Source organism: Phoca vitulina, unplaced genomic scaffold (genome assembly GCF_004348235.1).
Source record: "Phoca vitulina isolate PV1807 unplaced genomic scaffold, GSC_HSeal_1.0 scaffold38, whole genome shotgun sequence".
In the NCBI taxonomy this organism is placed as follows: Eukaryota; Metazoa; Chordata; class Mammalia; order Carnivora; family Phocidae; genus Phoca; species Phoca vitulina.
Window position 1 is genome coordinate 5,699,140 of NW_022589741.1, and position 14,947 is coordinate 5,714,086.

At 36.0% G+C, this 14,947-nt stretch overlaps 1 protein-coding gene and 1 pseudogene across 1 annotated transcript in view; one reads left to right on the plus strand and one right to left on the minus strand.

Annotated features, from left to right (window-relative positions):
* The window catches only part of CUNH11orf65 (chromosome unknown C11orf65 homolog), a 66,741-nt gene that overhangs the window by 43,535 nt on the left and 8,259 nt on the right, over positions 1-14,947 (minus strand). Inside the window, exon 2 of the mRNA XM_032427699.1 lies at positions 3,478-3,567. Within this exon, the coding sequence (XP_032283590.1) occupies positions 3,478-3,558 (81 nt within the window). The 5' untranslated portion in view covers positions 3,559-3,567. The remainder of the gene's footprint in view (positions 1-3,477; positions 3,568-14,947) is intronic.
* On the plus strand, positions 2,025-2,246 carry LOC116647075 (annotated as a pseudogene).

The window sequence follows — 14,947 nt, forward strand, 5'->3', positions numbered from 1 at the left end:
AGAGAGCATCTCAAGCAGACTCCACCGTGAGTGCGGAGCCCAACATGAGGCTTGCTCTCACTACTCGGAGATCATGACCTGAGCCGAACTCAGGAGTTGGACACAGCTGACTGAGCCACCCAGGCGCCCCTAGGCAAACACTTCTTATACAGGACACAGAAAACACTAACTATAAAGAACAAGTGATAAATTGGATTTAATGAAAATTAAAGACTTGTCATTATCAAAAAACACCTTTAAGAATGCAATGAGGCCAGTCTGAAGAAAATACCTGCAACACACGTATTCAATAAAGGACTTCTGTTCAGGATATATGAGAGACTCCTCAAAGTGAATGTTGACAGTGTAATAGTGGATGTAATGGGATTTGGGGATTTGAAGATTGGGAGGACAGGTAAAAAAGAAAAGGAGGGGTAGGGATATTTATATCCTCATCATACATAATAAGTCACATAATCTTATGTTAGCATGATGGAACAAGAAACAAAGGTTTAAGGGTGCCTGGGTGGCTCAGTCGTTAAGCGTTTGCCTTCAGCTCAGGTCATGATCCCAGGGTCCTGGGATCGAGCCCCACATCGGGCTCCCTCCTTGGCGGGAAGCCTGCTCTCCCTCTCCCACTCCTGCTGCTTGTGTTCCCTCTCTCGCTATCTCTGTCTCTGTCAAATAAATAAATAAAATCTTAAAAAAAAAAAAGAAACAAAGGTTTAAATATTCTTTAAAGAAGTAAGGTAACAAATAGAGGAACTAAAAAATAATCATATATGATACTGGGAGGGGAGATAACCAAGGCTGTGTAAGGGATAAGCAAGATAAGCTCTCAATTATCTTTGCAGAAAGTCAACAGGTCACTTCTAAAGTTGATAAATAAAAAATAATTATAGAAGAATATTATGCAGAAACACAGAAATAACTACTACAAGATCTAAAACAAAAAACAGTTAAAAGTGGTTCCCTTTAGGATATGAGGGTAGAGAAGAGTATGAGAGGGTAAAAGAAGTGCTTTTAAGTTCTCCTACATTATTTTACTTAAAGAAATATATATATATTATTTTTATTTAAAATATTCAAATGTGAGAAAATGCCTTCATTTACATTAGTTTGACTATGAAGATTATTTGTTTATAAGGCCACGTAATGTGTTAAAATTAGGCATCCTTATTTAGAAGTCATCCTCTGAGCCACTTGAAGCAGAATGTTTCTAGACTTAAGATCAAATGTATTCACTTTGAATCTCAGTACTATTATGGTTCCATGACTTTCATGGTTAGCTTCTCTTCAGTTTCTAACCACTTTTTAAATGCAACTGTGCAGTCATACCTTCTGTTGCAGGGGTACCATTTTATCTTCCGATACAACCTGCTTAGAGACATTCAACATACTGATCTTATCTAAACTGATCACCATTTTTATTTCATTTTTTTAATTTTCTAAATCTTTTTTTTACATCATTGATTTCCCTTAAATATCAGTTGATCCTTGGTTGTGCATTAATACTTAAGAATGAAGGTCTATGTCAATTTTTCCAAGGAACTAGTCGGAGTTATCCTGAGCTTTTTTGTAAGTCTCCATTTTCTCATTGTTGTCACATATGAATGGGAAGATGGTCTGGGAGCTTCGTAATGTGGGTGGAATAAGATAATCAATAGACTTTCTTGGGGGGGGAGGGCGGGTATGGTTAGGTACCCAGCAATCAAGCACGGTGTCTTTCAAATACTAAAATTAAGAGACTTTTACGTGTAGTGCCAAATCCACAATAGAATTAGCTTTTCCAAATAAATAGTTCACTTAATTTTTTACAAAAGAGATAAGCCATCAGGGTTTTTCCCCTAATAGTAAATATCCATCTACAAGCAAATTTTTTGACCAATGGTAAATATCCATTTACCTGTAGCTTTGGGGCTTGAAGTGACAGCACGGACATCTGTCACAGCTACACTACATACAAGTAACCTTGTATGTAACCAAGTAACCAAGTAATGCCTACAGTCATTCTCCTTCCAGATCTTTTAAATTGCTAACTCCAAATCGCTTCTCGGCCTTTTGGCTAAGATCAAGTGTAAATTGCTAACTCAGAATTGATATCCTTTCTAGGGTCCCAGGGACAAACCAGCTCTCTCACTGGAGCCCCTCTGATGTGTGTCGAGGCAAGTCTTCTACACAGTTCTATCCTATTTTTGGTTTTCCAAAAATGAGATAAAATTAATCTGCTCATGAACTCCCTTCTCTCTGGTATGGGTTAACTTTCTGTCTACTGTCATTTCAATAGGGTTCTGCAGGGACAAAAAGTGAAAATGTATGCTCAGTCTACCATCTTTTTAAAATACACATACACAGGGCGCCTGGGTGGGTGAGTCAGTGAAGCGTCTGCCTTCAGCTCAGATCATGATCCCAGGGTCCTGGGGTTGAGTCCCTCATCGGGCTCCCTACTCAGTGGGGAGCCTGCTTCTCCCTCTGCCTCTCTCTCTCTCTCTGTCTCTCATGAATAAATAAAATCTTTAAAAAAACAAAAAGAAATGAAATACACATACACACACGCTTGTCTGTTTATCTACAGGGCTTCTCTACTGAAACTCCTTAAGGGCAAGGAGGTACTGTAAAGTGCCTCACGCAGTGCTAGGAATATAAAAGGCATACAAAGTAATGTGTCTGGTTGGATTTGGATGTGGGATAAAGGAAGTTACAAATAACAGAAAAGCTTAAGTCTAGTTAACAAGTAGGCTAATAGAAACCATCAAAGGAATAGATTTTAAAAGCACATTATTATTTTAGTATTGGAAATCAATAGTTATGGGTTTTATGGCTTTGAAAGAGGCAAAAGAAACAAATAATGGAAGCTATTTAGGAAGACTTAATGAGCCAATACAAAGGTATTCTGGTGTGCTAGAAGCAGCCATGCCACTTCACACAAAATTATCAAACACAGTGTTACTGCTATCACAGAGGAACGAGTAGAGTCATATTAGCTGTTGGCTCTCACCCAACCAGGTGAATCAACTCAGAATATTCCTTACACCAGTGGGACCAGACATACCCACACTAAAGCATGATAAATAAGTACATTAATTCAGACACAGTTTATTATTAAACATTGTCTTCAAAAGTAGGTACTCAAAAAATATTTAATAATTAATTAAATATTTAATGTATCCCTAACACCTGTTCAAAAACCCGATTCCCGAGTCAAGAAATAAAATTTTAGAGGTTAAAGCCAAATAACCCTAGTAGTGATACTTTTGTTGATCATAGCCATTATCGAAGTGACTGGCCCTGACCAGGAGCTCAGTAAGGATTTGTGAGGCTAACAAGATAGCTAATTAATGTTAAGTTTTTTAACTTCTAAAAAATGTGTGCTTTTAAAGCAAAGGGTGGTACACAAATCCGTAAATATACTAAAAACTACTGAACTGTACACTTTCAACAGGTGAACCTTACGATATATAAATTATATTGCTATCAAGCTGCAAAAAATAAACTCACAAGGAAACATTTCCAGGCCTTCTGAATGATTCTGGCAGCTTTATCCCTCTCTGTAAGTTCTGACTCCTCTTTCCAAGGCATTTGAAAGTCCTAAAATAAAAAAAGGGTATATTCAAAATCTCTTTATAAACTCCATTATGAAACTCACTAGAACTCAAGAAAAACAGAAGTTGAGTAAAGGAAATAATACTGATGAGATTTGGTATAAAAATAATTTTAATAAAAATAAAAATTGTTACCTACTATTGATTGCCTTATATGCTCCAATTTGTTTCTTTTTCTAATTTAAACAACAATCTTGCAGAGCAGATTTTGCCAATTTGCTTGTGTTAGAGATGAGACTGCACTTCAAGACCTAAGGTCAAATAGTGATTGACTAAGCCAGTATTAAACCTATGTCAGTTTCTCTTGAAAATCCATGACCTTTCATGTCCCCCTTCAATGACTTCAAATAGCTTTTTTTTTTTTTTAAGATTTTTTATTTATTTATTTGACAGAGAGAGAGAGCGAGTGAGCACAAGTGGGGGAGCGGCAAAGGGAGAAGGAAAAGCAGGTTAAGTAGGGAGCCCAACACGGGGCTTGATCCCAGATCATGTCCTGAGCCACAGGCAGATGCTTAACTGACTGAGCCACCCAGGTGCTCCCAAATAAGCTTTTCTTAATCAACATGCACAATGACAGTTTCATCCCAAATTTATCCAGGCTCCTAGCCTAGAGTTAGAGATGATTATAGAATTTTTCTTACTTTGTAACTCGTAAATGTGCTGACAAGTTAATAAATCATGCATTAAATTGCCAGAAAAAGAGATGAAGCCTGACTACTAAGAAGCAAAACAAAATCACTAGTTCTAGCCATAATTTTTATTAATATTGTGAAGAAATAAGTAATGGGAGAGGTCAGAAAGTCATAGTTTAGGAGTCCTTTAAAAAGTTGCAGCAGACAGAGAGGATCCTGGGAAGAAAGTGGACTAAGGAAGCACCAGGAATCTGTCTCCCCATCTAGACAACTGCACTGGCCAAATCTAATGTAAATATTTGGAACTCTGGACTCTATTGAAGGCTTGCAACTTCCAGGAGAAGGCTTGGGGGGTAAACTGCTGTTAACTCTGGTCAATTCTGGCTCTTAGCCCAGTCCTAGCTATCCACTCCCTTACCTCAGCCCCAGCAGCAGCAGCTGCGTACACGTTCCTGGAACAACCTGCACACAGCTTGTGGGAGAGGGGGTGGAGAAAAAGGACTCTGTCCTGGAAATACAGGAGATCTGTGTTGGGATTGTTGGTTGCTGCTTCTGATTACAGAGGTGCAGACAAACAGGAGGGCAGTCATTGGTGCTGTACCTCCGCCTTCCACCATTGTTGCAAGCCCTTCCCATCTGGCAACTTCCAGGGAACTTAAAGGGTTTTTCCTTCCCTCTACATTGTTCTCCTTTCCCCCTTTGGGGGCCAGGCATTCAAAACTAGGACATTCAAAAATAACTACAAAGAGAGAGAAAATTAGAAAGTGACCAGTCATTTCCAGGGAAAGGCACAGACTCAGAAAACTGAGAAGACCTTAAGTTTACAATTCTGGCTGATCCTTAACTGATCCTTGTAAGCTATGGAAACAGTCTACAGCAATTTAAAAAAAAGCAAACACACACACACACAAACAACACAGTAAACTCTGAGGAAAGGAAAGAAGCTCATTTCCAGAGTACCTGCATTATTAAATTCAAATTTCCACTTTTCAACAAAAAATTATAAGGCATATAAAGAAACACAAAATGATGGCTCATTCAAGGAAAAAAATAAATCAACAGAAATTGAGCCTGAAAAAGACTTGATGGCAGATCTACTAGACAAAGACCTTAAAACACTGTTTTAAAGATGCTCAAAAAACTGAAGGAAGATGTGGAGAAATTCAGGAAATGATGCACAAAATGGAAATATCAATAAAGAAACAAAACCTAAAAAGAGACCAAATAGAAACTCTGAAGCTGAAAAGTAGAATAACTGAAAGGAACAATTTATTAGTGGGATTCAAAAGCAGAGTTGAGCAGGCAGAAGAAATAATCAGCATACTTGAAGATAAACCAAAGGAAACTGTCAAGTCTGAGAAAGAAAAAAGATTGAATAAAAGTAAATAGAGCCTAAGAGACCTATGGTACACCAGTAAGTAGACCAACATGCACATTGTGGGAGTCCCAGAAGGAGAAGAGAAAAAGAAGGGGGAAGAGAAGGTATCTCAAGAAATAATGGCTGAAAAATGCCAAATTTGATGAAATACATGAATATCAACATCCCAGAAGCTCAACAGACTCCAAGATCAACTCAAAGATACATCCACACCAAGACACATTATAATTAAACTTTTGAAAGCCAAAGATAAAGAGAAACTCTTGAAAACAACAAGAGAGAAGTGATTCATCACATACAAGGAATTTTTAATACTTTAACAGATTTCTCATCAGAAACTTTGGAGGCCAGAAGGCAGTGGGTCAATATATTTAAACTGCTTAACAACAACAACAAAATACAAGCCAAGCATCCTATATCTAGCAAACCTGCTCTTTGAGAGTAAGGGAGAAATTAAGACATTCCCAGATAAACAAAAGCTGTAAGAGTTCATTGCTACTAGACCTGTTCTGCAAGAAATGTTCAAGAGAATCCTGCAGGGAAAAATGAAAGGACACTTGACAGTAACTCAAAAGTTATATGAAGAAATAGAAATTTCATTAAAATTAAATAAATGGGAAGTTATAAAAGCTAATATTATTGTAATAATTTGTAACTCTATTTTTTGGTTTTTACATGATTTAAGAGAACAATATATTTTTTAAAATTATAATTCTAAAAACTAGAATTATGGTAACTTTGGTTTGTAATTCCACATACTGTTTAATTTAAAAGACAAGTATATTTAAAATATTAGATTGTGTTTTGGGGGCACACAGTGTATAAAAATGTAATTTTGTAACATCAACAATTAAAAGGAGTTGGGATGGAGCTGTAAAAGAGGAGTTTTGTATGTTAATGGAGTTAAACTGGCATAAATCCACAATGGAGTGCTTTAACTTTAGGATGTTAAATGTAATCCCCATGGTAACCACAAAGGAAACAGCTACAGAGTATACACAAAAGGAAATGAGAAATGAATTTAAATGTTTCACTATAAAAAATCAACTAAACACAAAGAAGACAGTAATGCAGGAAATGATTTAAAAGTTATAAAGCAGGGATGCCTGGGTGGCTCAGTTGGTTAAGTGTCTGCCTTCAGGTCATGATCCCAGGGTCCTGGGATGGAGTTCTGCATCAGCCTCCCTGCTCAGCGGGGAGCCTGCTGCTCCTCCTGCTAGTGCTCACTCGCTCTCTCTCTCTGACAAATAAATAAATAAAATCTTTTTTAAAAAAGTTATAAAGCATATAGAAAACAAATAGCAAAGACAGAAGTAAGGCCCTCCTTCTCAGTAATTACTTTAAATGTAAATGGATTAAACTCTCCAATCAAAATACAGAGATTTGCAGCATGGATAAAAACACAGAATCCAACTATATGCTATGTAAAATAGACTCACATTAGATTCAAAGACACAAATAGACTGAAAGTGAAAAGATGGAAAAAGATATTCCATGCAAATAGTAACCAAAAGAAAGGAGTGGTGACTATCTTAATATCAGACAAAATAGACTTTAAATCAAAAAAAGTTTAAAAAAGACAAAGGACATTATGCATTAACAAAAGATTCAATGAAGTAAGAAAATATAACAAACATTTATGCATCTAATAATAGACCAGCAAAATATATGAAGCAAAAAAATGACAGAATTGAGGAATATACATATATGCCATAGACATATATAGCTTTACTATAACAGTTGCAGATTTCAATACCCCATTCTCAATAATGGACAGAATAACCAGACAGAAATAAATAAGGAAATACAGGACTTGAACAACACAATAAATCAATTTGATCTAACAAACACAGAACATTCTACCAAATAATAGCAGCATTCACATTCTTCTCAAGTGCACAAGGGACATTTTCTAGGACAGACCATATATTTGGCCACAAATTATGTCTCAATGTATTTTGAAAGACAGTTATCATACAAAGTATCTTATCAAAGCACAACAGGATGAAGTTAGAAACCAACAACAGGTAAATTTACATATTTGTGGAAATTAAATAACATACTCCTAAACAATCAATGGATCAAAGAAGAAATTACATGGGAAATTAGGAAAATGAAAACTAAAACACAACGTATCAAAACTTACAGAAAGCAGTGAAAGCAGTGTTAAGAGGGAAACTTAGAACTATATACCCATTAAAAAAAAGAAAGATCTCAAATCAATATCTAACTACAACTTACAGAACTAGTAAAAGAAAACAAACTAAACCCAGAGCTAGAAGAAGATTAGAACAGACATAAAAGAAATAGAGAACATAAAAACAATAGAGTAAATCAATGAAATTAAAGATGATTCTTTGAAAAGATCACCCAAATTGGCAAATCTTTAGTTAGATGGATTGAGAAAAAAATTACTTTTGGTAATTTAGAAATGAGATGAGGACACTACTACTGATTCTACAGTACTATGAACAATGAGTCATAGTTTATAGTCATGTTTGATAACCTGATGAAACTGACAAATTCCAGGGGTGCCTGGGTGGCTCAGTCGTTAAGCGTCTGCCTTCAGCTCAGGTCATGGTCCCAGGGTCCTGGGATCGAGCCCTACATCGGGCTCCCTGCTCAGCGGGAAGCCTGCTTCTCCCTCTCCCACTCCCCCTGCTTGTGTTCCCTCTCTCACTGTGTCTCTCTCTCTGTCAAATAAATAAAATCTTAAAAAAAAAAAGACAAATAATGTCTGATTTTACCTATATGAGATACTTACAGAAGTCAAAATCATAGACAGAAAGCAGAATGGTGGTTGCCAGTGGCATGGTGGGGGTACAGGTTGGTTATGGCTTAATGGGTATGGGTTTCAGTTCTACAAGATGAAAAGAGTTATGGAGGTTGATGGTGGTGACGGCTGCACAACATTATGAATGTATTTAATACCAATGAACTGTACACTCACAAGTGGTTAAGATGGTTAATATTGCTTTTTGCGTATTTTACCATACATAAAAAATTTGTAGTAAGCTCAAGTCTTTTTTATACTGCTTAAGCATTTATTATCCTAAAAAAGGATATCATTCAAAATTGAATGACTGATTAGGTCAATAATGAAACCGTTCCAATATTGCTCCAATGTTATCAGAAAAGTGTACTGCAAGAATTTTATTTCTCTAGGTTGTGTAAATTATGTACAACAATTCTATTTGTTGTCAGTATACATAAGGAGAGGAAATACAAGCTATACATAAGCTTTGTAAGTAACGCACTGTTTTTGATAGTTTTTGTACATGGAACCATAGAATGAAGACTACTGAACTGACAGACTGCCCATGTGGTTTAGTTTTAGTTCATACTGCTACTTAATGTAACCTTAGACAAACAGCTCAACATCTTTAGGCTTCAGTTTCATTAGCTGTAAAATAAAAGCACTGCAATAAATTAACTCCAAAGGCACTTTCAGTGTCACAATTCTGTGAGGTTACATTATAAAGGACACAATGCTCCAATAGTTAAATAAAAAGAAAAAAAAAAGGGTCCTGCACTGGACACAGGGATAAACATGGGTTTTACTTAATCTCTGTTATTAACACTTCACAGTATAAATACTGTTATCCATTACATTTATAACAGCAATACGGTTCTGAGATGCTTTATCATAGTCCAAACTAAGTGAATAAATTCTGCTCAAAATTTTAAAATCCTGAACTGTTGCTCGTAAAATGTGGAATTTATAAGGATTTATAAATTCCCAATCCCTGAAGTATTTAAATATATAACAGACACTAACTAATACGTGCATTGTATTTAGAGAGACAAAGACCAAGAGAAAAATTCTCTACCAGATATGCCATTTATAGGAAAAATTAAAGAAAAAAATATTTTCTTTGTTATTTTCTTTTGATGTTTATTTTTAGGCTTAAAACTAAAGATGTCTTCTTCCTGACTGTATGTACTGTTGAGTTTTAAAAAAATTGATATTTTTAACAATAGGGAGAAAGTGCTCTATGAAAAACAATGTATGATTTTTTTCTTTCTCTTCAAATAGTTTTAATACTATAGGAGGCATGAGGATACAGGTTAAGTCTGTGGGTCTAAAGTGAGAAAAATGGGGGTTTAAATCTTTTTTTTTTTTTAAGATTTTATTTATTTGAGAGACAGCGAGAGAGAGAAAGCACAAGAGAGGGGAGGGTCAGAGGGAGAAGCAGACACCCCGCTGAGTGGAGGAGACCAATTCGGGGCTCATGACCCGAGCAGAAGGCAGATGCTTAACTGCTGAGCCACCTAGGCGCCCCATGGGGCTTTAAATATTAAAAAAATTCTACCTCATACTTAGCTGTGTGATCTTGGGTAAGTTATTTAACTTATTCCAACTTCAGTTCCTCATCTGTGAAATATGGGGACTCATAATAGTACCTACCTCATAGAATTAGGAGGATTAAATTAGGTAATACAGGTGAAGCAACGAGCGCTGTAACTACTCAATGCATTGTATCTTTTATTATAATACAAATTATTTTTAAAAATAGGAACTATCCATGTGCATTATTCTGGTTTAAAAACTGATGTAACTGAACATTTTAAGCAAATCATTCTCACAATTTACAGATAACTATTAGCACAAATTATAGTAAGGAATATTGTAATGTTTGCTAATTTGTGTCAAAGGATAGTATTTTGAGATACACTCTTCTTAGCCAGCAGGTGGAGAAGAAACGAAGTATAGTTTATCAGTGTATTTCAGGACACTTAAGGAAAAAAAAAAGTTTTCTTTGTGAATAGCGTGATAATCAGCTTTAATAATTTTTAAGGATACTGTCCCTATTTCTATCATTAAGAGAAATAAATACAGATGGTAACTTTGCCATCTGTGATTTATCATCATTTTTAAAAATCATACAAAAATTTCAACCTTGAAACGTGAGGAAAAAATAGAAAAATAATTATACTGAATTTTGAAACAGTGGTCATCTTGATTCATTACTCATGTTTTCCTGTCCATGTTCTTTTTCACTGGTCAAAATACAGAATACAGTTATTCGGTTATTCACAAATAAACATAGAATTAGGGCAATATTTAAATGGCATTAGAAGAATGTGTAAATATCATTCCTTATTTAATATCTCCTTACTGTTTAAAATCCAAAATTATTCATACTACTGTCTAGATTTAGTTACTTTAAAAGTTATTATATAAACGACACACATACATTCTTATAGTAAAAATTCCAAATATAGAATAGAGTAAAAGTTAAAATCCTCCATTTCTTCTAGACCAGTCCTTTCTTCAAAGGTTATCTTTATCCATTAATAGATGTGTGACTCTTCCAGATCTTTTCTTATATATTTAAAATTTAAATGTATATATTTAAATTATACATATATTAAAAAAATATATATATATACATGTACACCCATATATGTGTATATACACACACCCCACACACAGGTTTGTTTTCATCAATATGATGAAACTATACATATTTTCTGCTTTCTTTACTTAACAGTATGTGTTGGGAGACTTTTCCATGTTACTGCATATAGGTCTTCCTCACTCTTTATAGTTGCACAGTATTCCTGAATATATCATAATTCATTTACTCTTTAGTATTGAACAGTATTGAATAGTTTCTATTTTTTGCTGTTACAGTTACAAAATGACTACCCTTATACATATATTTGGGTACATGAACAACCATTTTCGTCAGATAGGAATAAAAAGGAGGTTTTATTCCAGTATACTCTTTCATACTGTGATTTTGGTTTTATGATGTACATGTAGTTCAAATATACATAACTGCATTTACAGAAGTGGGGGTGCTCCTGGGTGGCTCAGTTGGTTAAGCATCCGACTCTTGGTTTTGGCTCAGGTCATGATTTCAGGGTTGTGAGATGGAGCCCCGAGCTGGGCTCTACTGCTCAGAGGGGAGTCTGCTTGAGATACTCTCTCCCTGCCCCTCTGCCCCTCCTCCTGCTAACAATCTTAAAAAATACATAAAAGAAAAGGAATGGAGTATGCACATTAAAATTTTGATAACTGCCATCCTCTCCTCAAAAACACTGATCAATTTACACGTATAAACATTCTATGAGAGTGCTTCACTTCTAGGCCTTACAAAAATGAAAAACTAAACATAAATCGGACATAAGGACTACTGTGGATCTATTAATAATCTCTCCAGTAATTAAACTGTGATAATCTGTTATCAAGGCTCAGTGACTTCAGGTATAAAGTGACATATGTGGGTGTGTGCACACATGTGTATAACTATGTATGAATTTGAATGTTAACAGTGGTGATAGAATTAAGGAAGAATTTTAAATGGTTGTTTTGCTTACTTCTACAATGAACATATATTACTTGAATAATAAGAAGAGTTGTTAAAAAATTAGTTTGTCATCAGCAGGACAACTCGTTGCAGGCTTGACCCAAAAGTCGGGAGTGGTAGGACAAAAGGGGTCAGGGTGGATCTTCTGTGGGTGGATCTCTAAGAGCTACTGTGAGTGTGGCTCACAGACCCACGCCAGCCTCTGAATTGCATGTTACCAGATGAAATAAAGAAACTGAGAGTGGTCAGAAAGTCCTGCAGCAATGTGACACTCTGCGTACACAAACACACCATCAGTGGGATTATAGTTTGTATGGTACATCTTTGTTGTTTGTTTTCCTTTCTCTAGTAAGTCACTTTTACTTTATAAAAGTAATGGCCCACGTACTGGAAACAAATTTTTAAAAGGTTCCTCACCACTGAAAATGGCTCTAATCTTGATTTAGTCTTAGGATCAGGCCCAGGAGTTACATTCAGCTGATTTTGTGCCGAACGTTCTAGAAACTGCACCTATACAGCAGTCCCTGAAACCCCCGTACACATACCAGACGCCAGTTGTAAGGGTCTTAATCTTGGTCGAGTTCTTACTCTGACGTCAGTCTCCTTGTTTGGATGGGGCTTTGTAGGGCGGGTGTTGGGAATGAGAGGCAGATTTTCACATTTCATTAATATCATACAGCAATTAAAAACTGTTTTGAATAAATACTTATTGAAGAGAAGGCTAAAAATTTTACATATTATATTAATTTATTATTGTTTTGAGCACAAAGCTGAATGAAATGGAGGGAGCCATTCACATACCTGAAGAACTCTGTAGGCAGACAGAACAGCAAAAGTGAAGACACAGAAATAGGAGGCTGGAAGAAGGCCAGCGTGACCACAGCCAAAGAAGAGAAGAGGTAGGAGATCGAAGTAGAGAGCTAGTGTCACCAGAGATCACACGGGCCTTCCATTTGAAAAGTGAGAATTTTAAGTGTGATGGGTAGCTATTGGATGGTTATACCAGAGCAATAACATGATCTCACTTGTGTTTTTTTAAGTATCATTCTGAAGGGGGGCAAAAGGAAACAAAAAAACTAAGCTTGCTCTGGCTCATCCATGAATAATTATGCAATCATACTAGGTATATATTAGTATTAACTCTACCAATATGTGTTACAATAGTAATACCCTGTAATTATATACTCTATGATAATATCACCCGTGATGATATGAATTTGGATGTAACATGATTGCTGACTAGCTCCTGTCTCCAAAGTAGACTGACTCTGGATATTTAGTTACTTTGGATTAAATCAATGTTATATTGTATGCAATTAAATTTCTGAATCCTACTTAGTATTATGGCAGGATTTCTCTGTTTTAATTAGGAAGATGAGGGGACAGGATGAGTGTGTCTAAGTATGTATGTGTGTTGTGGCACTTTGGTGTAAGAGGTTTGTATTATAGAAAATTATCAGATAATAACTACATCTAAAAGAAATCAAGAACAAATAGAATAACATGTTATTTAAAATATGGAGATAATACTTGATATTTAAAGAAAAGGAGGGGGGGACCTGGCTGGCTCAGGTGGTAGAGCATGCAACTTTTAATCTCAGGATTATGAGTTCGAGCCCTACACTGATTGCGGAGCCTACTTAAAAATTAAAAATAAGATAACATAAAATAAAATATGGAGTTAAAAACCTAAAGAAATGCATGTGCAATAAAGAAGATAAACCAGAACGGTGGGATAAAGAACGATCAGGGCTATGTTAGCACAAGTAGTCAGCAAAGGCCTCTCTACTGAGGAGACATTAATTTTCATGATGCAAAGAAGCAACTACAGGAAAATTGTAGAAGAGAGTTCTAGGCACAGGGAATAGAAGATAAAAACGCTCTGAGATAAGGAGCTTGGTGTGTTCAAGTGGCTGAAAGAAGGAAAGCAGTGTTGTTGGAGCTTAGAGAAGAGGCAGAAGTATGGGAAAAAAGGTCAAAGAGGTAGGCAGGAGCCATACTATAATTATATGGGAAACCGACTACAAACTTCTGGTTTGGATGGTGTACCACAGCTGGCTTCTATTAGCTGACTGGAACCAAAATTTAAACTTTCAAGAATTTTATAAGCTAGTTTTTAAACAGTGATTACTAAAAAATATTTAAGCTTACAAATAAATAAAATAAAGGTAACAAATACTAAAAGTTTATCACCTACTAATTATCTTACTCTTATAGGGGATCATAATGTACCACCTTAAAATATGCCAGTTTGGCATAAGGATTATTTTGAGCTAAAGGCAATCTAGAAAGAACAAATGCACAAAAAGCTCTCTACCCTCCCCATCTGCCTAAAAGTGAGACACAAATTTCCCTTTGTTGTCTCTCTCCTTTACTGTACCAACAGGAGAAAAATAAGCATTATCACCAGAGATAAGAAGTCAGCACTGAGATGGGTCTTTACAAACAAACCTTACTAAAATAACCCTTACCTTTAATAGTTTCCCTAGATATTTACCTTCCCATAATTTACCACCTCTAGAAGCCCAAAATCCTTTCCTTTGTCTAGTCACTTCACAAATTTATCACCCTTTGGTAAAATGGTATATAAAACCCTGAGTCTAACCTCCTCTTTGGGTTTTAAATTCCTTTTCTTTCTTTTTTTTAAAGATTTTATTAATTTTGAGAGAGAGAGCACAAGCGAGCACAGGGGCAAGGGGTGGTGCCAGAGGTAGAGGGAGAATCTCAAGAAGGTTCCCTGCTGAGCCCAATGTGGCGCTCCATCTCATGACCTTGAGAACATGATCTGAGCTGAAATCAAGAGTCAGACGTTCAACTGAATGAGCCACCCAGGCGCCCCTGGGTTTTTTTGTTTTGTTTTGTTTTTTTAAAGATTTTATTTATTTATTTGAGAGAGAGGATGAGACAGAGAGAGAGAGCATGAGAGGGGGGAGGATCAGAGGGAGAAGCAGACTCCCTGCTGAGCAGGGAGTCCGATGTGGGACTCGATCCCGGGACTCCAGGATCATGACCTGAGCCGAAGGCAGTTGCTTAACCAAC